General features: G+C 45.7%; 1 protein-coding gene and 1 pseudogene across 3 annotated transcripts in view; both read left to right on the top strand.

Annotated features, from left to right (window-relative positions):
• Nucleotides 1-25,765, top strand: part of TBC1D22A (TBC1 domain family member 22A) — a 255,224-nt gene that overhangs the window by 149,531 nt on the left and 79,928 nt on the right. For 2 of the 3 annotated variants that reach the window (XM_038756460.1, XM_038756459.1), the window contains exon 11: nt 5,177-5,304. In XM_038756460.1, coding sequence (XP_038612388.1) covers nt 5,177-5,304 — 128 coding nt within the window. Of the gene's footprint in view, nt 1-5,176; nt 5,305-19,666; nt 19,741-25,765 lie in introns of those variants that run through there. The other variant, XM_038756461.1, reaches the window with a different exon arrangement.
• LOC119937399 lies at nt 15,085-15,182 on the top strand (annotated as a pseudogene).

The following is a 25,765-nucleotide window of genomic DNA, read 5'->3' as shown; positions in this document are numbered from 1 at the left end:
TTATATATTATATTATATTATATAACATTACATTATATTATATTATATCATATTATATTATTATATTATCATATTATATTATGTTATTATATATTATTATATTATATTATATTATATTATATTATATTATATTATATTATTTTATATCATATTATATTACATTATATTATATTATTATGTTATATTATTATAGTAATAACAATAATTGTGGTATTAAGTGCTTACTAGGTGCCAAGCACTGTTCTAAGCGCTGGGGTAGATACATGGTAGCGCTTAGTACAGTGCTCTGCACATAGTAAACGCTCAATAAATACGATTGATGATGATGATGATGGTAATCAGGTTGTCCCACGTGGGGCTCACAGTCTCAGTCCCCATTTTAGAGACGAGGGAACCGAGGCACAGAGAAGTGAAGTGACTGGCCCAAGGTCACACAGCGGACAGGTGGCGGAGCCGGGATCAGAACCCAGGTCCTTCTGACTGTCAGGCCCGGGCTCTTTCCCCTAAGCCACACTGCTTCCAACAGAAATTCATTAGGAATATTAAAAGTACTGCCAGCTGGCCTAGTTAATCATTCTCCCTTTCTGCCTTCCAAAGGAACTAATTGAGGCATAATTTATGCCTTCTGCGGCAGCAAGAATCATAGCCAGGCATTCATTCAGGGGGCTATACTAGGCGACTCGGAGAATATAATGCAAGGAAGTGAGAGATAAGAGTTCTTCCCCAGAGGAACTCCGGAGGAGGCAGGTAAAATGGGAGCAGGAGGAAAAACTACAAAACACAATTAGTAGAAGTCAGGTGTTAATATAAATAAAAAAAAAATTCAGATTCCTACAGAAGTACTGGGGCAGAGGGTGGAGATGAGAGATTATTATTCCCCCCCCCCCCCCCCCCACCCTTTTAGACTGTGAGCCCACTGTTGGGTAGGGACTGTCTCTATATGTTGCCAATTTGTACTTCCCAAGCGCTTAGTACGGTGCTCTGCACACAATAAGCGCTCAATAAATATGATTGATGATGATGATGATGATTATTCATGGAAGGCCTCCTGGAGGAGATGTGATTTCAGAAGAATTTTGAAGATGAGCGGAGCAATCAATCAATCAATCAATTGTATTTATTGAGCGCTTACTGTGTGCAGAGCACTGTACTAAGCGCTTGGGAAGTCCAAGTTGGCAACATATAGAGACGGTCCCTACCCAACAGTGGGCTCACAGTCTAGAAGGGGGAGACAGAGAACAAAACCAAACATACTAACAAAATCAAATAAATAGAATAGATATGTACAAGTAAAATAAAGAAATAAATAGAGTAATAAATATGTACAAACATATATATACAGATATACATAATAAATGCATAATATAATACAACATATAATATAACATAATATAATATAATACAACATAATACAATATAATATAATGTAATATAATACAATATAATATAATGTAATATAATGATTATAATATAATATATATAATATAATAAATAAATAAATAAATAATAATAATAAATAATATATGGTAAATATGTACAAACATATATATACCACTCTCTCTATATATAGATCTATAATTCTAATTATTTATAATGCTGCTACTGATGCCTGTTTGCTTGTTTTGATGTCTTTCTCCCCCCGTCTAGACTGTGAGCCTGATGTGAGCAGGTAATATGATATATTATAATAAATATATAATAAATAATAATAAATCCTATGCATGATAAATATGTACAAACATATATATATACCGCTCTCTCTATATATAGATCTATAATTCTAATTATTTATAATGCTGCTACTGATGCCCGTTTGCTTGTTTTGATGTCTGTCTCCCCCCTTCTAGACTGTGAGCCTGATGTGAGCAGGGCTTGTCTCTGTTTGTTGCTGAATTGTGCTTCCCAAGCACTTAGTACAGTAAGCGCTCAATAAACACGATTGAATGAGTACAGGATTAGGGTTAGGAATTTGTGTAATCAATCAATCATATTTATTGAGCGCTTTCTGTGTGCAGAGCACTGTACTAAGCGCTTGGGAAGTTCAAGTTGGCAACATAATATAACATGTAATATAACAGAGTGGGTCCAGAGGTTCCCTGCCCGCAGCGAACTTCCAGCGAACGGTCACAGTGATTACTCTCCAGCCCTTCAACTTTTATCCGAAGAAGTGGCGTTCCCCGGCCCCTTCCCGAAACGAATACGTTTAGAAGAGTGATGGATGTTCTGATTTCTGTAGTCGGCGGACTCCTGGATTCTCGTACAGTCTGTTTTGGATCCGGGCGATGCATTTAAATGAACCCTTCGTGGGTAGATGAGGAATGAACCGCACCTTCCATTGCCAAGTGTAAAAATTAAATTGAAATTTGACCGCGTCGAGTGAACGGAGCAGACATTTGATTTGGAAGTCAGGGGAGAGCCGTTCTGAGACAAATAGGCTTCCGGGAGACTATTTTTTTTAAAGATACCACATGGAGCCCTCTTATTCCTTCAGTAATTGGGTTTCAGCAAGGTCTCTGCATCTCCAAAATTGTCATTTTCAAAGTAACTTATTTGTGATTTAAACGGCTGGGCAGAGTCCATGCTGTGGACGATGATAATGTTATATATTTTGGATGGTTGTCGCGCGCTGATTCTAAAACCCCACCTGCTCATTAGTATTTAACCTTAATTAACACACTCGCACCACACCGTGTAATAATAATAATAATAATAATAATAATAATAATAATGATGGCGTTTATTAAGCGCTTACTATGTGCAAAGCACTGTTCTAAGCACTGGGGAAGTTACAAGGCGATCAGGTTGTCCCTCGGGGGGCTCACAGTCTTCATCCCCATTTTCCAGAGGAGGTAACTGAGGCCCAGAGAAGTGAAGTGACTTGCCCAAAGTCACACAGCTGACAATTGGCAGAGCCGGGATTTGAACCCATGACCTGTGACTCCAAAGCCCGGGCTCTTTCCACTGAGCCACGCTGCTTCTCAATGGAGAAGAGCAGTGTGGCCCGGTGGCTAGAGCCTGGGCCTAGGAGCCAAAAGGACTTGGCTTCCAATCCGGGCTCTGCCACTTTCACTCATTCCTTCAGTCGTATTTATTGAGCGCTTACTGTGTGCAGAGCACTGTACTGAGCGCTTGGGAAGTCCAAGTTGGCAACATCTAGAGACGGTCCCTAACCAACAGCGGGCTCGCAGTCTAGAAGGGGGAGACAGACAACGAAACAAAACATGCCACTTGTCCACTGTGTGACCTGGGGCAAGTCAATTCATTTTTCTCGGCCTCAGTTTCTTCAGCTGTAAAATGGGGAGTAAGACCGTGAGCCCCATGTAGGACGCGGATTGTGTCTGATAATAATAATAATAATGATGGCATTTTTTAAGCGCTTACTATGTGCAAAGCACTGTTCTAAGCGCTGGGGGGATACAGTGTGATCAAGTTGTCCCGCGTGGGGGTAACTGAGGCTCAGAGAAGTTAAGTGACTTGCCCAAGGTCACACAGCGGACTGGTGGTGGAGCCGGGATTCGAACCCATGACCTCTGACTCCAAAGCCCGGGCTCTTTCCACTGAGCCACGTTGCTTCTCTAATAATAATGATGGCATTTATTAAGCGCTTACTATGTGCAAAGCACTGTTCTATGCCCTGGGGAGGTTACAAGGTGATGAGGTTGTCCCACGGGGGGCTCACAGTCTTAATCCCCATTTTACAGATGAGGGAACTGAGGCCCAGAGAAGTGAAGATGAGAACAAGGCCCAGTGAGTAGTTAGGACTGAAGAGTCTGAGCTGGGTTGTAGTGAGAGAAGAGCAAGTGTAAGTAGTAGAGTTTTGTTTTGTTGTTTGTCTCCCCCTTCTAGACTGTGTTGGGTAGGGACCGTCTCTATGTGTTGCCAACTTGGACTTCCCAAGCGCTTAGTACAGTGCTCGGCACACAGTAAGCGCTCAATAAATGAATGAATTAAAGAACTCACATTCTAACAAAGAAGATGGACAGACTTGTTTTGTTTTGTTGTCTTGTCTCCCCCTTCTAGACTGTGTTGGGTAGGGACCGTCTCTAGATGTTGCCAACTTGGACTTCCCAAGCGCTTAGTACAGCGCTCGGCACACAGTAAGCGCTCAATAAATGAATGAATTAAAGAACTCACATTCTAACAAGGAAGACGGACAGACTTGTCCACACGCAATGAACCGTGTGGGACATGGACTTTGATCAATCAATCAATCGTATTTATTGAGTGCTTACTGTGTGCAGAGCACTGTACTAAGCGCTTGGGAAGTCCAAGTTGGCAACATATAGCGACAGTCCCTACCCAACAGTGGGCTCACAGTTAATCAACCTGATTCACTTGTACGCACCCCAGCCGTTTAGTCAGTCAGTCAGTCGCGTTTATTGAGAGCTTACTGTGGGCAGAGCACTGTCCTGAGCGCTTAGGAGAGTACTGGGTAGTGATAAACAGACACATTCCCTGCCCACAAGGAGCATCCAGCCTGGGGGGGGGGGGTGGCTGGAGTGAAGGCTCCGGAATCAGGGTCGGCGTCGGGACCTTCAAGGCCCTACTGAGAGCTCACCTCCTCCAGGAGGCCTTCCCAGACTGAGCCCCTTCCTTCCTCTCCCCCTCATCCCCCTCTCCATCCCCCCCATCTTACCTCCTTCCCTTCCCCACTGCACCTGTATATATGGATATATGTTTGTACATATTTATTACTCTATTTATTTATTTATTTTACTTGTACATATCTATTCTATTTATTTTATTTTGTTAGTATGTTTGGTTTTGTCTCCCCCTTTTAGACTGTGAGCCCGCTGTTGGGTAGGGACCGTCTCTATATGTTGCCAACTTGGACTTCCCAAGCGCTTAGTCCAGTGCTCTGCACACAGTAAACGCTCAATAAATACGACTGATGATGATGACTGAGCCGGGTCGAGCCATCCTTCCGTCTGCTAGGCCCGCGGTCTAACCACTGAGCCCCACCGCTCTTCGCCGCCGTGGGGGGCGAGAGTTTGGATTCGAGTTCAGTTCTCCCCCTTCTAGACTGTGAGCCCGCTGTTGGGGAGGGACCGTCTCTATATGTTGCCAACTTGGACTTCCCAAGGGCTTAGTACGGTGCTCTGCACACAGTAAGCGCTTAATAAATACGATTGATTGATTGATTGGTTAATGAGCTCCGTCTCCATCGCTCCCCCAGAGCCAATCCATCGACACCTGGATCGGCACGAAGTGAGGTACCTGCAGTTCGCCTTCCGCTGGATGAACAACCTGCTGATGAGGGAACTCCCTCTCCAGTGCACGATCCGCCTGTGGGACACCTACCAGGTGAGAGCCGGCGGCCCCCTTCCTTCTCCCGGGCCCCCGGGAATGGGAAATTATTATTATTATTATTATTATTATTAATTAATAATATTAATATTAATAATAATAATAATAATAATAATAATAATAATAATGATGATGATGGCATGTATTAAGTGCTTCCTATGTGCAAAGCACTGTTCTGAGCGCTGGGGAGGTTACAAGGCGATCAGGTTGTCCCACTTGGTGCTCACAGCCTCCATCCCCATTTTACAGATGAGGGAACTGTGGCACAGAGAATCCATCAATCAGTCATATTTATTGAGCGCTTACTGTGTGCAGAGCACTGTACTAAGCGCTTGGGAAGTCCAAGTTGGCAACATCTAGAGACGGTCCCTACCCAACAGCGGGCTCACAGTGCCCACTGGGGCCCAAGCCGGGTCTTGGACGGTGCGATGAGCCCAACAGGAGGTGTCCTCAATCAATCAATCAATCATTCAATCAGTCAATTGTATTTATTGAGCGCTTACTGTGTGCAGAGCACTGTACTAAGCGCTTGGGAAGTCCAAGTTGGCAACATCTAGAGGCGGCCCCTACCCAACAGTGGGCTCACAGTCTAGAAGGGGGAGACGGAGAACAAAACCAAACATATTAACAAAATAAAATAAATAGAATAGATATGTACAAGTAAAATAAATAAATAAATAGAGTAATAAATGCGTACAAACGTATATCCATATATACAGGTGCTGTGGGGAAGGGAAGGAGGTAAGGCGGGGGGGATGGGGAGGGGGAGGAGGGGGAGAGATAAGGAGGGAGCTCAGTGGGGGGAACGCCCGCCACGGTGCTCACCCGTTAACCCCAGCGTGGCTCAGTGGAAAGAGCCCGGGCTTGGGAGTCGGAGGACGTGGGTTCTAATCCCGGCTCTGCCACTCGTCAGCTGGGTGACCCTAGGCAAGCCACTTAACTTCTCTGGGCCTCAGTTCCCTCATCTGTCAAATGGGGATGAAGACTGTGAGCCCCCCGTGGGACAACCTGATCACCTTGTAACCTCCCCAGCGCTTAGAATAGTGCTCTGCACATAGTAAGCGCTTAATAAATGCCATCATCATTATTATTAAGTCACTTAACTTCTCTGGGCCTCAGTTCCCTCATATGTAAAATGGGGACTAAGACTGTGAGCCCCTCGTGGGACAACTTGATAACCTTGTATTCTCCCCCCCAGCACTTAGAACAGTGCTCTGCACATAGTAAGGGCTTAACAAATGCCATTATTATTATTATTATTATTATTACCCACAATGAGCTTTCAGCCTAGAAGGGGAGACAGACAGTAATATAAATTAATAAGCTCATTATGGGCCTTGAATGCTAATTCTGCTACTTCTCTTGTAATTACATTCCCAATCCTTTGGAACAGTGCTCTGCACGTAGGAAGCATTCAGTAAATACAATTGATCGATAAATTGCAAATATTTACAATGAGAAGTACATTTGCAGTGTACAAAAATTACAAATGGGAAGCAGTGTGGCTCAGTGGAAAGAGCCCGGGCTTTGGAGTCAGAGATCAGGGGTTCAAATCCCGGCTCCGCCAATTGTCAATCAGTCAGTCATATTTATTGAGTGCTTACTGTGTGCAGAGCACTGTACTAAGCGCTTGGGAAGTACAAGTTGGCAACATATAGAGACAGTCCCTACCCAAGTCAGCTGTGTGACTTTGGGCAAGTCACTTCTCTGTGCCTCAGTTACCTCATCTATAAAACGGGGATTAAGACCGCGAGCCCCCCTTGGGACAACCTGATCACCTTGTAACCTCCCCAGCGCGTCGAATAGTGCTTTGCACATAGTAAGCGCTTAAAAAATGCCATTATTATCATTATTAAATATGGAAATAAGGGGTGTGGGGCTGGGACCTGGAGGGTGAATAAAGGGAGCGAGCCAGGCGGCGCAGAAGGGAGTGGGAGAAGAGGAAAGGAGGGCTTAGTCCGGGAAGGCCTCTTGGAGGAGAAGGGCCTTTGATAATAATAATAATAATGGCATTTATTAAGCGCTTACTATGTGCAAAGCACTGTTCTAAGCGCTGGGGAGGTTACAAGGTGATCAGGTTGTCCCTCGTGGGGCTCACAGATTTAATCCCCATTTTACAGATGAGGGAACTGAGGCCCGGAGAAGTTACGTGACTTGCCCAAAGTCACACAGCTGACAATTGGTGGAGCCAGGATTTGAACCCATGACCTCTGACTCCAAAGCCCGTGCTCTTTCCTACTGAGCCACGCTGCTTCGATAAGTGCTTAGTACAGTGCAAGCGCTTAGTACAGTGCTCTGCACATAGTAAGCGCTCAATAAATACGATTGATGATGATAAGGCTTCGAAGGGGGAGGGAGGCATTGTCTGTCGGATACGAGGAGGGAGGAGGTTCCAGACCAGAGGCAGGACGTGCTTAGTAAGCGCTTAGTACAGTGCTCTGCACACGGTAAGCGCTCAATAAATACGATTGATTGATTGATTGACGTGGGCGAGAAGTCGACTGGGTTGTAATAGAAAAGCAGCGACGCGAGGTGGGAGGAGGCAAGGTGATGGGGGGCTTTGAAGCGGTTTAATGGACGGTAGAACTTGAAGCCCGATGCCGAGGGGCTTCTTAGGCTAATTTGCCCGCGCCGAGAGGCCGTCGCGCGCTGGAGCGATTGCTTCCGCAACCTCGTTTTGGAACCAACGGCACCGGTGTTTTCCCAACTTCCAAACCGGGATGGGGACGTGGCCGGGCGGGCCTGGCTGTTTCACAGAGCCAAGTAACCGTGAAATTGTATTGGCCCCTTCGGCAAGGAAAATGCCCGGTCATCATGGCCTGGACAGTTGGCTATCACTCTCCTCTAAACTAGAGCGTTTATCGGGCCCAAACTCCGCGGTGGGCGCGTTTTTCGGCCTCCTTAACCCATTAGGAGGTCGTTGGAGATGCACCCGGCAGATGAGAAGTGATCGTTTTCTGGGCCATTGAGTCAACGCTTACCTGTTTCGTGTGTCTTTGAAAAACAATCAGAGGCAGCCAACGGGTCCCATCCAATTAGCGTTCCTCCGGCCCGTTCCTGGACGTCGCTTTTAAAGCACTCGCTGGCCGCCTCACCCACGCGTCAGTGAAACCAAGTGAAACCAAGGTTGGCCAACGTGTCGGAGGAGGGTTAGGGTGGAGTAGAGGCCGTTGGGTCTGGCAGGGTGAAGGGCATCCGTGACGTTAGAGAGGGTGGTTTGCGTGGAACGAAGCGGGTGGAGACCCGATTGGAGGGGTGAAGGGGAGAATTGGAGAAGAGGAAGTGGAGGCAGCAGGTATAATAATAATAGCAACAGTATTAGTGACATTATTAAATCCATTCAGTCGTATTTACATTTACATGCAATCCACATTTTCCTCTTCCCCTCCTGGCACCTAGAGGAGAGGATTTCTAGACTGTGAGCCCATTGTTGGGTAGGGACCATCTCTGTGTGTACTTCCCAAGCGCTTAGTACAGTGCTCTGCACACAGTAAGCGCTCAATAAATACGAATGAATGAATGAATTAATATTATTGCTATCATAAATAACTACTCCCCACTGGCTTTCAAGCAATCAGTCATCTTGCCCCTTCCACCTCACCTTATTACTCTCCTACTCCAACCCAGCCTGCACGACGTCTCGCCCACATCTTACCTCCGGCTTGGAACACCCTCACCCCTCCTATTCATTCATTCATTCATTCATTCATTCATTCAGTCGTATTTACATTTACATTTACATGCAATCCACATTTTCCTCTTACCCTCCTGGCACCTAGAAGAGAGGATTTCTAGACTGTGAGCCCATTGTTGGGTAGGGACCATCTCTATGTGTTGCCGATTTGTACTTCCCAAGCGCTTAGTACAGTGCTCTGCACACAGTAAGCGCTCAATAAATGCAATTGAATGAATGAATTAATATTATTGCTATCATAAATAACTACTCCCCACTGGCTTTCAAGCAATCAGTCATCTTGCCCCTCCTACCTCACCTTATTATTCTCCTACTCCAACCTAGCTTGCATGACTTCTCGCCCACGTCTTACCTCTGGCTTGGAACACCCTCAGTCCTCCTATTCATTCATTCATTCAATCGTATTTACATTTACATTCAATCCACCTTTTCCTCTTCCCCTCCTGGCACCTAGAGAAGAGGGTTTCTAGACTGTGAGCCCATTGTTGGGTAGGGACCATCTCTATGTGTTGCCGATTTGTACTTCCCAAGCGCTTAGTACAGTGCTCTGCACACAGTAAGCGCTCAATAAATACAATTGAATGAATGAATTAATATTATTGCTATCATAAATAACTACTCCCCACTGGCTTTCAAGCAATCAGTCATCTTGCCCCTTCCACCTCACCTTATTACTCTCCTACTCCAACCCAGCCTGCACGACGACGTCTCGCCCACGTCTTACCTCTGGCTTGGAGCACCCTCAGTCCTCCTATTCATTCATTCATTCATTCAATCGTATTTACATTTATATTTACATGCAATCCACCTTTTCCTCTTCCCCCCCTGGCACCTAGAGAAGTGGATTTCTAGACTGTGAGCCCACTGTTGGGTAGGGACCATCTCTATGTGTTGCCGATTTGTACTTCCCAAGTGCTTAGTACAGTGCTCTGCACACAGTAAGCGCTCAATAAATGCGATTGAATGAATGAATTAATATTATTGCTCTCATAAATAGCTACTCCCCACTGGCTTTCAAGCAATCAGTCATCTTGCCCCTTCCACCTCACCTTATTACTCTCCTACTCCAACCCAGCCTGCACGACGACGTCTCGCCCACGTCTTACCTCTGGCTTGGAGCACCCTCAGTCCTCCTATTCATTCATTCATTCATTCAATCGTATTTACATTTACATTTACATTCAATCCCCATTTTCCTCTTCCCCTCCTGGCATCTAGAGAAGAGGATTTCTAGACTGTGAGCCCACTGTTGAGTAGGGACCATCTCTATGTGTTGCCGATTTGTACTTCCCAAGCGCTTAGTACGGTGCTCTGCACACAGTAAGCGCTCAATAAATACAATTGAATGAATGAATGAATATTACTGCTCTCATAAATAGCTACTCCCCACTGGCTTTCAAGCAATCAGTCATCTTGCCCCTTCCACCTCACCTTATTACTCTCCTACTCCAACCCAGCCTGCACGACGTCTCGCCCACATCTTACCTCCGGCTTGGAACACCCTCACCCCTCCTATTCATTCATTCATTCATTCATTCATTCAGTCGTATTTACATTTACATTTACATGCAATCCACATTTTCCTCTTCCCCTCCTGGCACCTAGAAGAGAGGATTTCTAGACTGTGAGCCCATTGTTGGGTAGGGACCATCTCTATGTGTTGCCGATTTGTACTTCCCAAGCGCTTAGTACAGTGCTCTGCACACAGTAAGCGCTCAATAAATGCAATTGAATGAATGAATTAATATTATTGCTCTCATAAATAACTACTCCCCACTGGCTTTCAAGCAATCAGTCATCTTGCCCCTCCTACCTCACCTTATTATTCTCCTACTCCAACCTAGCCTGCATGACTTCTCGCCCACGTCTTACCTCTGGCTTGGAACACCCTCAGTCCTCCTATTCATTCATTCATTCAATCGTATTTACATTTACATTCAATCCACCTTTTCCTCTTCCCCTCCTGGCACCTAGAGAAGAGGGTTTCTAGACTGTGAGCCCATTGTTGGGTAGGGACCATCTCTATGTGTTGCCGATTTGTACTTCCCAAGCGCTTAGTACAGTGCTCTGCACACAGTAAGCGCTCAATAAATACAATTGAATGAATGAATTAATATTATTGCTATCATAAATAACTACTCCCCACTGGCTTTCAAGCAATCAGTCATCTTGCCCCTTCCACCTCACCTTATTACTCTCCTACTCCAACCCAGCCTGCACGACGACGTCTCGCCCACGTCTTACCTCTGGCTTGGAGCACCCTCAGTCCTCCTATTCATTCATTCATTCATTCAATCGTATTTACATTTATATTTACATGCAATCCACCTTTTCCTCTTCCCCCCCTGGGCACCTAGAGAAGTGGATTTCTAGACTGTGAGCCCACTGTTGGGTAGGGACCATCTCTATGTGTTGCCGATTTGTACTTCCCAAGCCCTTAGTACAGTGCTCTGCACACAGTGAGCGCTCAATAAATACAGTTGAATGAATGAATTAATATTATTGCTATCATAAATAACTACTCCCCACTGGCTTTCAAGCAATCAGTCATCTTGCCCCTCCTACCTCACCTTATTACTCTCCTACTCCAGCCCAGCCTGCACGACATCTCGCCCACGTCTTACCTCTGGCTTGGAACACCCTCAATCCTCCTATTCATTCATTCATTCATTCATTCATTCATTCATTAATCGTATTTATTGAGCACTTACTGTGTGCAGAGCACTGTACTAAGCGCTTGGGAAGTCCAAGTTGGCAACATATAGAGATAGTCCCTACCCAACAGTGGGCTCACAGTCTAGAAGGGGGCTCCAGCGTTTAGTACAGTGATTGGCGCATAATAAGGGCTTAACAAGTACACTAATAATGCTTAGAGGAGCAGCGTGGCTTAGTGGAAAGAGCCTGGGCTTGGGAGTCAGAGGTCGTGGGTTCTAATCCCGGCTCCGCCACTTGTCTTCTGTGTGACTTTGGGCAAGTCACTTCACTTCTCTGGGCCTCAGTTCCCTCGTCTGTAAAATGGGGATTAAGACTGTGAGCCCCACGTGGGACAACCTGATTACCGGGTATCTACCCCAGTGCTTAAAGCAGTGCTTGGCACATAGTTAAGCGCTTAACAAATCATCATCATCATCATCAATCGTATTTATTGAGCGCTTACTATGTGCAGAGCACTGTACCAAGCGCTTGGGAAGTACAAATTGGCAACATATAGAGACAGTCCCTACCCAGCATTGGGCTCACAGTCTAAAAGGGCTCACAACATTGGGCTCACAAATACCACCATCATCATCATCATGATAACAATATTGTTATTATTATTGGTAATAATAATAATAATATAGCTCAGGGATGCCCTAGCTAGTCTTCTTCCTTCTGCGCTGGGGCTCCCAGGCAGAACCGTTGCCAGTTGGGGGGGGGTTTTGTGCTGAGAACAATTGATGCTGTCAATCCATCAATCCATCAATTGCCTCACCCCCAACCCCACAACATTTATGTACATATTCATTCATTCAGTCGTATTTATTGAGCGCTTACTGTGTGCAGAGCACTGTACTAAGCGCTTGGGGAGTACAAGTTGGCAACATATAGAGGCGGTCCCTACCCAACAGTGGGCTCACAGTCTAGAAGGTCTTTCAGTTATATATAGTAAATTACATATATTAATGTCTTCCCCTCTAGATTGTGAGCTTGTTGTGAACAGGGATCCTGTCTACCAACTTTGGTGTATTGTACTCTCCCAAGTGCTTAGAACAGTGCTGTGCACGCAGTGAGCGCTCAGTAAATATAACCGATCGATCGATTAATTGATTTTTCACTAGCTGTGTTTGAGCTACTTGTTGAAACAAAATTCAGGGACTATCCTTTCTCCCCCCCGGCCCCCAACCAAAGCCTACGTGAGCACTTATTGTGTGCAGAGCACTGTGTTAAGCATTTGGGAGATGGCAGTACAGCAGAGTTGTAGACATGGTCCCTTCCCACAAGGATCTTACAAGCGCTTAGTACAGTGCTCTGCACACAGTAAGCGCTCAATAAATACGATTGATTGATCTTACAGTCCACAGAAGCAGCGTGGCCCAGTGGAAAGAGCCCAGACTTTGGAGTCAGAGGTTGTGGGTTCCAATCCTGGCTCTTCCACTTGACAGCTGTGTGACTTTGGGCAAGTCACTTCACTTCTCTGGGCCTCAGTTCCCTCATCTGTAAAATGGGGGTTAAGACTGTGAGCCCCACGTGGGACAACCTGATCACCTTGTAACCTCCCCAGTGCTTAAAACAGTGCTTGGCACATAGCATTCATTCATTCATTCATTCAATTGTATTTATTGAGCACTTACTGTGTGCAGGGCAGTGTAGTAAGCGCTTGGGAAGTACAAGTTGGCAGCATATAGAGACGGTCCCTACCCAACAGTGGGCTCACAGTCTAGAAGGGGGAGACAGGGAACGAAACGAAACATATAAGCAAGCTATCATTAATTAATTAGAGGAGGAGACAAGCATTAAAATAAATCACAGGTATGGAGATAAGACTTTTAGACTGTGAGCCCACTGTTGGGTAGGGACTGTCTCTATATGTTGCCAACTTGTACTTCCCAAGCGCTTAGTCCAGTGCTCTGCACACAGTAAGCGCTCAATAAATACGATTGATGATGATGATGATGATAAGCACCGTGGGGCGAATAAAAAGCGTTTCAAGGGTACCGAACCAAGCGCACAGGTGATGCAGAAGGGAGAGCGAGTAGGGGAGATGAAGACTTAGTGGGCGAAGGCCTCTTGGAGGAGATGGAAGTTTAATTAGGCTTTGAAGAGGGAGAGAGGTCGGCTGTTGAATACGAAAGGGCAGGGATTTCCAGGCTAGAGGGAGGATCAATTAAGCAATCAATCGTATTTATTGAGCGCTTACTGTGTGCAGAGCACTGGACTAAGCTCTTGGGAAGTACAAATTGGCAACATATAGAGACGGTCCCTACCCAACAGCGGGCTCACAGTCTAGAAGGGGGAGACCGAGAACAAAACCAAACATATTAACAAAATAAAATAAATCATCATCATCAATCGTATTTATTGAGCGCTTACTATGTGCAGAGCACTGTACTAAGCGCTTGGGAAGTACAAATTGGCAACATATAGAGACAGTCCCTACCCAACAGTGGGCTCACAGTCTAGAAGGGGGAGACAGAGAACAAAACCAAACATATTAACAAAATAAAATAAATCATCATCATCAATCGTATTTATTGAGCGCTTACTATGTGCAGAGCACTGTACTAAACGCTTGGGAAGTACAAATTGGCAACATCTAGAGACGGTCACTACCCAACAGTGGGCTCACAGTCTAAAAGGGGGAGACAGAGAACAAAACCAAACATACTAACAAAATAAAATAAATAGGATAGATATGTACAAGTAAAATAAATAAATGAGTAATAAATCATCATCATCATCAATTGTATTTATTGAGCACTTACTATGTGCAGAGCACTGTACTAAGCTCTTGGGAAGTACAAATTGGCAACATATAGAGACAGTCCCTACCCAACAGTGGGCTCACAGTCTAAAAGGGGGAGACAGAGAACAAAACCAGACTAACAAAATAAAATAAATAAATAGAATAGATATGTAAATAAATATGTAAATAAAAAAATAAATAGAATAGATATGTACAAGTAAGAGGGAGAGAGCCGATTGAGGGCTTTTAAAGCTGACAGTAAGGAGGTTCTCTTTGATGTGAGCCGGTGGGACAACCTGATCACCTTGTAACTTCCCCAGCGCTTAGAACAGTGCATTGCACATAGTAAGCGCTTAATAAATACCATTATTATTATTATTATTATTATTATTATTATTATTATTATTATTATTATGTGGTGGTTGACGGGCAACCACTGGAGGTTCCTAAGGAAGGGGGGAAACACGAACGGAATATTTCTGTAGAGAAATGATTTGGGCATCAGAGTGAAGTATGGACTGGAGTGGGGAGCGAAAGCTAGGCAGGTTGGCAAGGAGGCTGTTACGGGAATCCAGTTGGGATAAGATAAATGGGAGCAGTTTGGTTGGAGAGGAAAAGGTGGATTTTAGCTATGTTGTGGAAGTTGTCTGAGAGGAGAGAAGGTTAGCACTCCCCTTGAGAAGGATGGAAGAGGTCCTAGTGGCCTATACAACACATACATCAATCAATTGTATTTATTGAGCGCTTACTGTGTGCAGAGCACTGTACTAAGCACTTGGGAAGTCCAAGTTGGCAACATATAGAGACGGTCCCTACCCAACAGTGGGCTCACCGTCTAGAAGGGGGAGAGGCCTTCCCATACTGAGCCCCTTCCTTCCTCTCCCCCTTGTCCCCCTCTCCATCCCCCCCATCTTACCTCCTTCCCCTCCCCACAGCACCTGTATATATGGATATATGTTTGTACAGATTTATTACTCTATTTATTTATTTATTTTACCTGTACATATCTATTCTATTTATTTTATTTTGTTAGTATGTTTGGTTTTGTTCTCCGCCTCCCCCTTTTAGACTGTGAGCCCACTGTTGGGTAGGGACTGTCTCTATATGTTGCCAATTTGTACTTCCCAAGTGCTTAGTACAGTACTCTGCACATAGTAAGCGCTCAATAAATACGATTGATTGAGAGTATATATGTATATATGTTTGTACATATTTATTACTCTATTTTACTTGTACATATCTATTCTATTTATTTTATTTCGTTAGTATGTTTGGTTTTGTTCTCTGTCTCCCCCTTTTAGACTGTGAGCCCACTGTTGGGTAGGGGACTGTCTCTATATGTTGCCAACTTGGACTTCCCAAGCGCTTAGTACAGTACTCTGCACACAGTAAGCGCTCAATAAATACGATTGATTGATTGATCGATTGAGAGTAAAGTACAAGTAAAATAAATAGAGTAAAAAATATGTACATACATATATACAATTGACTGTGGGGATTTTTTTTTTTTAATGGCATTTATTAAGCGCTTACTATGTGCAAGGCATTGCCACCTACTTCATGGCACCTAACCAGGCTTACAGCGCTGACAACAGTGCTTTGCACATAGTAAGCGCTTCATAAATGCCATAAAAAGTAGTTGAAACAGGATTTAGTGATAGGATTAAGGAGTGGAGTGGGGAGAGAAAGCTAGGCAGGTCAGCAAGGAGGCTGGTACGGTAATCCAGGTGGGATAAGGTAAATGGGAGCAGTTCGGTTGGAGAGGAAAAGGCGGATTTGGGCAATGTTGTGGAAGTTGAAACAGGATTGAGTGATAGGATTATGGAGTGGAGTGGGGAGAGACAGGAGGCAGGGAGGTCAGCGGGGAGGCCGATGCAGTAGGCGTGGTGGGAGAGGATAATTGCTCGGATCGGCGTAATAGCAATTTGGATGGAGAGGAAAGGTGATGTGTTAATGATGTGCATATAGCTTTAATTCTATTTGTTCTGACGACTTTGACACCTGTCTACATAATAATAATAATAATAATAATAATAATAATAATAATAATAGCATTTATTAAGCGCTTACTGTGTGCAAAGCACTGTTCTAAGTGCTGGGGAGGTTACAAGGTGATCAGGTTGTCCCTCGTGGGGCTCACAGACTTAATCCCCATTTTACAGATGAGGTAACTGAGGCCCAGAGAAGTGAAGTGACTTCCCCAAAGTCACACAGCTGACAATTGTCTGTCTCCCCCTGCTAGATTATGAGCCCGCTTTTGGGTAGGGGCCGGCTTTATAGGTTGCCAACTTGTATTTGCCAAGCACTTAGTACAGTGCTCTGCGCACGGTAAGCGCTCAATAAATACGATTGAATGAGTGAATGAATGAATGAATGAATGAATGAATGAATGAATGATGTTGTGAAGGTAGAACCGACAGGATTTGGTGACACATTGGATTTATGGGTTGAATGAGAGAGAGGAGGCAAGGATAATGCTAAGGTTCATTCATTCGAAAATATTGGTTGATCTTACTGCGTGCAGAGCACTGTACTAAGCGCTTGGGAGAGTACAGTATAACAGTAAGCTGGCATATTCCCTGCCCACAATGAGCTTACAGTCTGTCAACATGGATGGGAAGGTCACGGGAGGACAGGGTTTGGGAAGGAAGATGAGCAGTTCTCTTCTGGACATATTAAGTTTGAGGTGTTGACAGACATCCAGGTAGAGATGTCCTGAATATGATGATGATAATAATAATAATAATAATAATAATAATAATAACAATAATAATAATAATAATGGCATTTATTAAGCGCAGCAGCATGGCTCAGTGGAAAGAGCCCAGGCTTGGGAGTCAGAGGTCATGAGTTCGAATCCCAGCTCCGCCACCTGTCTGCTGTGTGACCTTGGGCAAGTCACTTAACTTCTCTGAGCCTCAGTTAACTCATCTGTCAAATGGGGATTAAGACTGTGAGCCCCACATGGGACAACCTGATCACCTTGTATTCCCTCAGTGCTTAGAACAGCACTTCGCACATAGTAAGCGCTTAACAAGTGCCATCATCATTATTATTACTATGTGCAAAGCAGTGTTCTAAGCGCTGGGATGAATACAAGGTCATCAGGTTCTCCCACATGGGGCTCACAGTCTTCATCCCCATTTTACAGATGAGGTACCTGAGCAACATGATTATTATTACTATGTGCAAAGCAGTGTTCTAAGCGCTGGGATTGATACAAGGTCATGAGGTTCTCCCACCTGGGGATCACAGTCTTCATCCCCATTTTACAGATGAGGTACCTGAGCATCATTATTATTATTACTATGTGCAAAGCACTGTTCTAAGCGCTGGGATTGATACAAGGCCATCAGGTTCTCCCACCTGGGGATCACAGTCTTCATCCCCATTTTACAGATGAGGTACCTGAGCATCATTATTATTATTACTATGTGCAAAGCACTGTTCTAAGCGCTGGGATTGATACAAGGTCATGAGGTTCTCCCACGTGGGGCTCACAGTCTTCATCCCCATTTTACAGATGAGGTACCTGAGCATCATTATTATTATTACTATGTGCAAAGCACTGTTCTAAGCGCTGGGATTGATACAAGGCCATCAGGTTCTCCCACCTGGGGATCACAGTCTTCATCCCCATTTTACAGATGAGGTACCTGAGCATCATTATTATTATTACTATGTGCAAAGCACCGTTCTAAGCGCTGGGATTGATACAAGGTCATCAGGTTCTCCCACGTGGGGCTCACAGTCTTCATCCCCATTTTACAGATGAGGTACCTGAGCATCATTATTATTATTACTATGTGCAAAGCACTGTTGTAAGCGCTGGGATTGATACAAGGTCACGAGGTTCTCCCACGTGGGGCTCACAGTCTTCACCCCCATTTTACAGATGAGGTACCTGAGCATCATTATTATTATTACTACGTGCAAAGCACCGTTCTAAGCGCTGGGACTGATACAAGGTCATCAGGTTCTCCCACGTGGGGCTCACCGTCTTCATCCCCATTTTACAGATGAGGTACCTGAGCATCCTTATTATTATTACTATGTGCAAAGCACCGTTCTAAGCGCTGGGACTGATACAAGGTCATCAGGTTCTCCCACGTGGGGCTCACCGTCTTCATCCCCATTTTACAGATGAGGCACCTGAGCATCCTTATTATTATTACTATGTGCAAAGCACCGTTCTAAGCGCTGGGATTGATACAAGGTCATCAGGTTCTCCCACGTGGGGCTCACAATCTTCATCCCCATTTTACAGATGAGGTACCTGAGCATCATTTTACAGATGAGGTACCTGAGAAGCAGCGTGGCTCAGTGGAAAAGAGCCCGGGCTTTGGAGTCAGTGGTCATGGGTTCAAATCCCAGCTCCGCCACTTGTCAACTGTGTGACTTTGGGCAAGTCACTTAACTTCTCTGGGCCTCAGTTACCTCATCTGTAAAATGGGGATGAAGGCTGTGAGCCCCCTGTGGGACAACCTGATCGCCCTGTATCCCCCCCAGTGCTTAGAACAGTGCTTTGCACATAGTAAGCACTTAATAAATGCCATCATCATCATTATTATTATTACTATGTGCAAAGCACCGTCCTAAGCGCTGGGATTGATACAAGGTCATCAGGTTCTCCCACCTGGGGCTCACAGTCTTCACCCCCATTTTACAGATGAGGTACCTGAGCATCATTATTATTATTACTATGTGCAAAGCACCGTTCTAAGCACTGGGATTGATACAAGGTCATCAGGTTCTCCCACCTGGGGCTCACAGTCTTCACCCCCATTTTACAGATGAGGTACCTGAGCATCCTTATTATTATTACTATGTGCAAAGCACCGTTCTAAGCGCTGGGATTGATACAAGGTCATCAGGTTCTCCCACGTGGGGCTCACAATCTTCATCCCCATTTTACAGATGAGGTACCTGAGGCACAGAGAAGTGAAGTGAATAATAATTATGATATCTGTCAAGTGCCAGGCGCCGTACTAAGCGCTGAGGTGGAATCGGGTTGGGCACAGTGCGTGGCCCATATAAGGCTCCCGGTCTTAACCCCCGTTTTGCAGATGAGGTAATTGAGGCCCAGTGAAGTGACTGGTCCAAGGTCACACAACAGACGAGCGGCGGAGCCGGGATTGGAACCCATGACCTTCTGCCTCCCGGCCCTGGGCCCTGTCATGATGCTTTTCCCAAGCAATGGGCTCAACTTCTCGCCCCCCTAGACCAACGAGCCGGATGAAATGCGAGACTGAGGCCGAGGAGAGAGAGATCGGGATGACCTCCCTGTATCCCAGCCCGGCGTCGATCCTCCTCCCGGGAACGGCGGTCTGGGCCCGCTGGATTTTCCAGGCCAGGAGCCCCTCCCGGTTTCCATCCACACGGAGGAGCCAGGGCTCCGCTACCGGCCAGTTCAGCATCTCTTGGGGCAGCGCCCGCCCCGTCCCCCCGCGGCCCCCGGGACCGTGGAAGCGGATTTGATTGCATTCCTCTAACAAGACCAGGGAAGCGACCCCTCTTACAACAGACTTCTCCGGAAGCCCATTAAGATTTGAAGGAGTAAGCTCTTCGGGCCTTCCCGCTTACAGAAAACAGGCACGCGGAGATCACTGTCAAAGCGAAAGGGATTTAAAAATGAGAATACGCAGAGGGGTCGAGCTCGCCGGCGGATTAAAAAGAAAAAAAAGAGAGAGATTCGCCGCCAAAGAAAAAAAATAAGGAAAACCCAACCCTCCGTTTGCCCGGCTCTGCCCGCCGGCTTGGGTTGTATCGCGGTTTCGCGGGTGTTGTCGGAGTGAGGCCTGGGTTTTTTGCAGACCGTCCCGCAGCTCTCTAACGTCTCGTAGGTTTGCTTTCTCCCAGATTTCAATCCAAACCCTTTTTCCCCGCGCCACTCTTGGGCCGAGGCCGACGCCGCCGGCCTCCCACCCTCCCTCCCCGTCTCTCCCAGACTTCTCAATCAATCAATCAATCAATCAATCAATCGTATTTATTGAGCGCTTACTATGCGCAGAGCACTGTACTAAGCGCTTGGGAAGTACAAATTGGCATCACATAGAGACAGTCCCTACCCAACAGTGGGCTCACAGTCTAAAAGGGGGAGACAGAGAACAGAACCAAACATACCGACAAAATAAAATAAGTAGGATAGAAATGTACAAGTAAAATAAATAAATAAATAGAGTAATAAATATGTACAACCATATATACATCTATACAGGTGCTGTGGGGAAGGGAAGGAGGTAAGACGGGGGGATGGAGAGGGGGACGAGGGGGAGAGGAAAGAAGGGGCTCAGTCTGGGAAGGCCTCCTGGAGGAGGTGAGCTCTCAGCAGGGCCTTGAAGGGAGGAAGAGAGCTAGCTTGGCAGACGGGCAGAGGGATTGGGGGCATTCCAGGCCCGGGGGATGACGTGGGCCGGGGGTCGATGGCGGGACAGGCGAGAGCGAGGTACAGTGAGGACCGGCGCCCTCATTAGCAGACAGCCGAGCTCTGAGGTTCGTTACAAGTCCGGCTTCTGAAAAGGGCATGAGCCGTCTCCTAGCAGGGGCCCCCGGATGCTTTTTCAGCATTCAGATCCTAATGGACCGACCGCCGAAGGGGAACAAAACCCGCCCAAGTTACTCTGAGAGCAGAAGATGGGCCGCGTTGCCCAAACCCCCGGCGGGCATCATCCGACTGGACCCCGACGCTGCCTAGCAACCGCAACGGCAAGAAAGCCCTTTCTGTGGCTCGGACGGAGACGGGAGAGCAACGGCGATGAAACCCGCTTCTGTTCTCCAAGCGTCCCGGGCGGCACGGCTCCAGCGGGTCCGTTGCCACGGTCCGCCCCGTCCCCTCCGTGTCCCGAACCCGGCGCCTGCTGTGTGACCTTGGGCGAGTCACTTGGCTTCTCGGGACCCCGGTGACCTCGTCTGTATGATGGTGTGAGTCCCATGTGGGACGGGGACTGTGTCATGTTGCCAGCTTGTACTTCCCAAGCGCTTAGTACAGTGCTCTGCACACAGTAAGCGCTCAATAAATACGATTGATGATGATCTACCCCAGCGCTTAGGACGGTGCTCCCCTTTTAGACTGTGAGCCCACTGTTGGGTAGGGACCGTCTCTATATGTTGCCAATTTGTACTTCCCAAGCGCTTAGGACAGCTCTGCACATAGTAAGCGCTCAATAAATACGATTGATGATGATGATGCTTGACAGTAGTAAGCGCTTAAAAAGTGCCACGATTATTATTATTAATAGAGTGGGATTTTTTATGGTGTCTGCAAAGCATTTCCTACCGTTCTAAACGCCAGGCACTTAGTACAGTGCTCTGCACACAGTAAGTGCTTAATAAATACGATTGAATGAAAATACGATGGAATAATAATGATGGTATTTGACTCCATCTCGTCTATCTCTCCACCGACCTCTCCATCCCCCCATCTTACCTCCTTCCCTTCCCCACAGCACCTGTATATATGTTTGTACATATTTATTACTCTATTTATTTATTTATTTTGCTTGTACATATCTATTCTATTTATTTTATTTTGTTAGTATGTTTGGTTTTGTTCTCTGTCTCCCCCTTTTAGACTGTGAGCCCACTGTTGGGTGGGGACTGTCTCTATATGTTGCCAATTTGTACTTCCCAAGTGCTTAGTACAGTGCTCTGCACATAGTAAGCGTTCAATAAATACGATTGATGATGATGATGATGACCTCTCGCCCACATCCTACCTCTGCCATGGAACTTCATCCTTCTTCATACCTGACAGACAATGACTCTCCCCACCTTCAAGGCCTAATCTTTTTTTTTAATGGTACTTGTTAAGCACTTACTGTGTGTGTGTCCAGCACTGTTTGAAGCGCTGAGATAAATACAAGTCAATCAGGTCAGACATGATCCCTGTCCCGCATTAGGCTCATGGAGGGAATAGGATTTAATCCTCATTTAAGAGCCTTGCCTGAAGTCTCATAGCACCCTGATTCCCAGGCCCGTGCTCTTTCCACTAGGTCATGCTGCCTTTTTTTTTTTTTTCTGGTATTTGTTAAGTGCTTACTATGTGCCAAGCACTGTACTGAACCCCGGGGTAGATACAAGCCAATCAGGTTGGGCCCACATGGGACTCACAGTATTAATCCCCATTTTTTACAGATGAGGTAACCTGAGGTCCAGAGAAGTTAAGTGACTGGCCCAGGGTCACAAGGAACACAAGCGACAGGACGGGATTAGAACCCAGGTCCTTAAAAGCACATCTCCTCCAAGAGGTCTTCTCCAGCTGGGCCCTCATTTCCTCTCTCCCACTCCTCCTTTTTCACCCTCACACTTGGATTTATACCCTTTATTCTCCCTACCCTCAGCCCCGTAGCACTTATGTTGCCAACTTGTACTTCCCAAGCGCTTAGTACAGTGCTCTGCACACAGTAAGCGCTCAATAAATATGATTGATTATGTAAGTACCCATAATTTATCTATTTTAATGTATGTCTCCCCTTCTAGTCTGTAATAATAATAATAATAATGGCATTTATTAAGTGCTTACTATGTGCAAAGCACTGTTCTAAGCACTGGGGCGATACAAGGTGATCAGGTTGTCCCACGGGGGGGCTCACAGTCAATCCCCATTTTACAGATGAGGGAACTGAGGCACAGAGAAGTTAAGTGACTTGCCCAAAGTCACACAGCTGACAGTTGGTGGAGCCGGGATTTGAACCCATGACCGCTGACTCCAAATCCCGGGCTCTTTCCACTGCGCCACGCTGCTTCTCTGTTGGATAGGGAACATGTACAGCAACTGCATTATATTGTTCTCTCCTGAGTGCTTAGTACAGTACTCCCAGTAAGCGCTCCAGAAATACGATCGATTGCTGTCGGAAACATAGTCCCGGGCTGGGTAGTCCATTAGTCTGGCCTAGGAATTCATCATTCATTCAGTCATATTTACTGAGCGCTTATTGTGTGCGGAACACTTTATCATCATCATCAATCGTATTTATTGAGCGCTTACTGTGTGCGGAGCACTGTACTGAGCACTTGGGAGAGTACAATACAACAATAAACAGATATATTCCCTGCCCACAACAAGCTTACCGTCTAGTTGCGGGGGAGACAGGCAACAATACAAATCAATAAATGACAGATGTGGACATAAGTGCCGCGGGGCTGGGAGGGGGGAAGATCAAAGGGAGCAAGTTCAGCGCTTAGAACAGTGCTTGGCACATAGTAAGCGCTTAACAAATACCATCATCATCAAGTCAGGGTGATACAAAAGGGAGTGGAAGAAGAGGAAAGGAGGGCTTAGTCAGGGAGGAGGTCATCATCATCAGTCATATTTATTGAGCGCTTACTATGTGCAGAGCACTGTACTAAGCGCTTGGGAAGTACAAATTGGCAACAATTTGGAGATGGGAGGAGATGGACCTTCAATAAGACACTGCCAATGTTGCAAATGAGCAGAGAAGCGGGTGACTTCGTTGCAAAAACCTCCTTCCCCTCACGGAGAATTCGGGCAGCCTTCATTTTATAAACGGCCCTGAAAGTAATCTCCATACTTAAACCTGAACCGTGGTTCCAAAATGACCTCCTAGTTTTGTTTTCCATTAACCTTAACAATGCAAACGGTCCCAAATAAAGAAATATCTAAATATGAATTAAGGCTAAATGATTAAAAGCCGCATTGACGTGGCTTTGATTTCTTGAATATTAAAGATGAGATATTCACATGCAAATGCCTTTAGAGAGTACAATACAACAATAAACATATATTCCCTGCCCACAACAAGATTACCGTCTTGTTGCGGGGGAGACAGGCGACAATACAAATCAATAAATGACAGAAGTGAACATAAGTGCCGCGGGGCTGGGAGGGGGGAAGATCAAAGGGAGCAAGTTCAGCGCTTAGAACAGTGCTTGGCACATAGTAAGCGCTTAACAAATACCATCATCATCAAGTCAGGGTGATACAAAAGGGAGTGGAAGAAGAGGAAAGGAGGGCTTAGTCAGGGAGGAGATCATCATCATCAGTTGTATTTATTGAGCGCTTACTATGTGCAGAGCACTGTAGTAAGCGCTTGGGAAGTACAAATTGGCAACAATTTGGAGATGGGAGGAGATGGGCCTTCAATAAGGCACTGCCAGTGTTGCAAATGAGCAGAGAAGCGGGTGACTTCAGGCAAAAACCTCCTTCCCCTCACGGATTCCTTCTAGAATTCGGGCAGCCTTCATTTCCTAAACGGCCCTGAAAGTAATCTCCATATTTAAACCTGAACCATGGTTCCAAAATGACATCCTAGTTTTGTTTTCCATTAACCTTAACAATGCAAATGGTCCCAAATAAATATCTAAATATGAATTAAGGCTAAATGATTAAAAGCCGCATTGACGTGGCTTTGATTTCTCGAATATTAAAGATGAGCTATTCACATGCAAACGCCTTTAGAATAATCCCAGCCTGACCTTCTAGCGTGCAGAATAGTAATTGTTGATTAGTTTAGTGTGTTGCGAGAAAAGAAAGTCCAAAACGTTTGGCAGCTTTGTTGTACTTTCTAAGGATTATTGCTCTTCCCGAAATGGGAGAGTCAGTGACAAGTGCCCTGGACTTGCTTGTAACGCACCCTTAGACCAAAAGAAAGATAAAATCCCCCCGATGAACTCTTCGTTTTCCCATTTCTGACCGTTCGTGTGACGTTAAAACCCCCCAATTTTTGTATTTGCCAAGAAATGGCAGCGGGGAGAGGCCTGATTTGCACTTGTGCACAGATTTGGCAAACAAATTCAGCCACCCCAGTCAAACAATAGCATTTATTGAGCACTTTCTCCATGCAGAGCACTGTACTGAGTGCTTGGGAGAATACAACAGTTAGTAGTCATAATCTGTGCCTTCAAGGGGGTTAGAGAAGCAGCGTGGCTCAGTGGAAAGAGCCCGGGCGGGCTTTGGAGTCAGTGGTCATGGGTTCAAATCCCGGTTCCACCAATTGTCAGCTGGGTGACCTTGGGCAAGTCACTTCACTTCTCTGGGCCTCAGTTCCCTCATCTGGAAAATGGGGATTAAGACTGTGAGCCCCTCCATCGGACAACCTGATCCCCCCAGCGCTTAGAACATTGCTTTGCACATGGTAAGCGCTTAATAAACGCCATCATTATTATTATTATTATAGTCTGCAGGGCACAGAGCACTGTACTGAGCACTTGGAGAGTACAGTGGAGTCGATAGGCACGACCCCTGCCCTCAAGAAGCAGGGGTTCTTTTAGACTGTGAGCCCACTGTTGGGTAGGGACTGTCTCTATATGTTGCCAATTTGTACCTCCCAAGCGCTTAGTACAGTGCTCTGCACACAGTAAGC

Source organism: Tachyglossus aculeatus, chromosome 14 (genome assembly GCF_015852505.1).
Source record: "Tachyglossus aculeatus isolate mTacAcu1 chromosome 14, mTacAcu1.pri, whole genome shotgun sequence".
In the NCBI taxonomy this organism is placed as follows: domain Eukaryota; kingdom Metazoa; phylum Chordata; class Mammalia; order Monotremata; family Tachyglossidae; genus Tachyglossus; species Tachyglossus aculeatus.
Note: the sequence above shows the minus strand (reverse complement) of the source record. Positions and strands in the feature narration are given on the sequence as shown.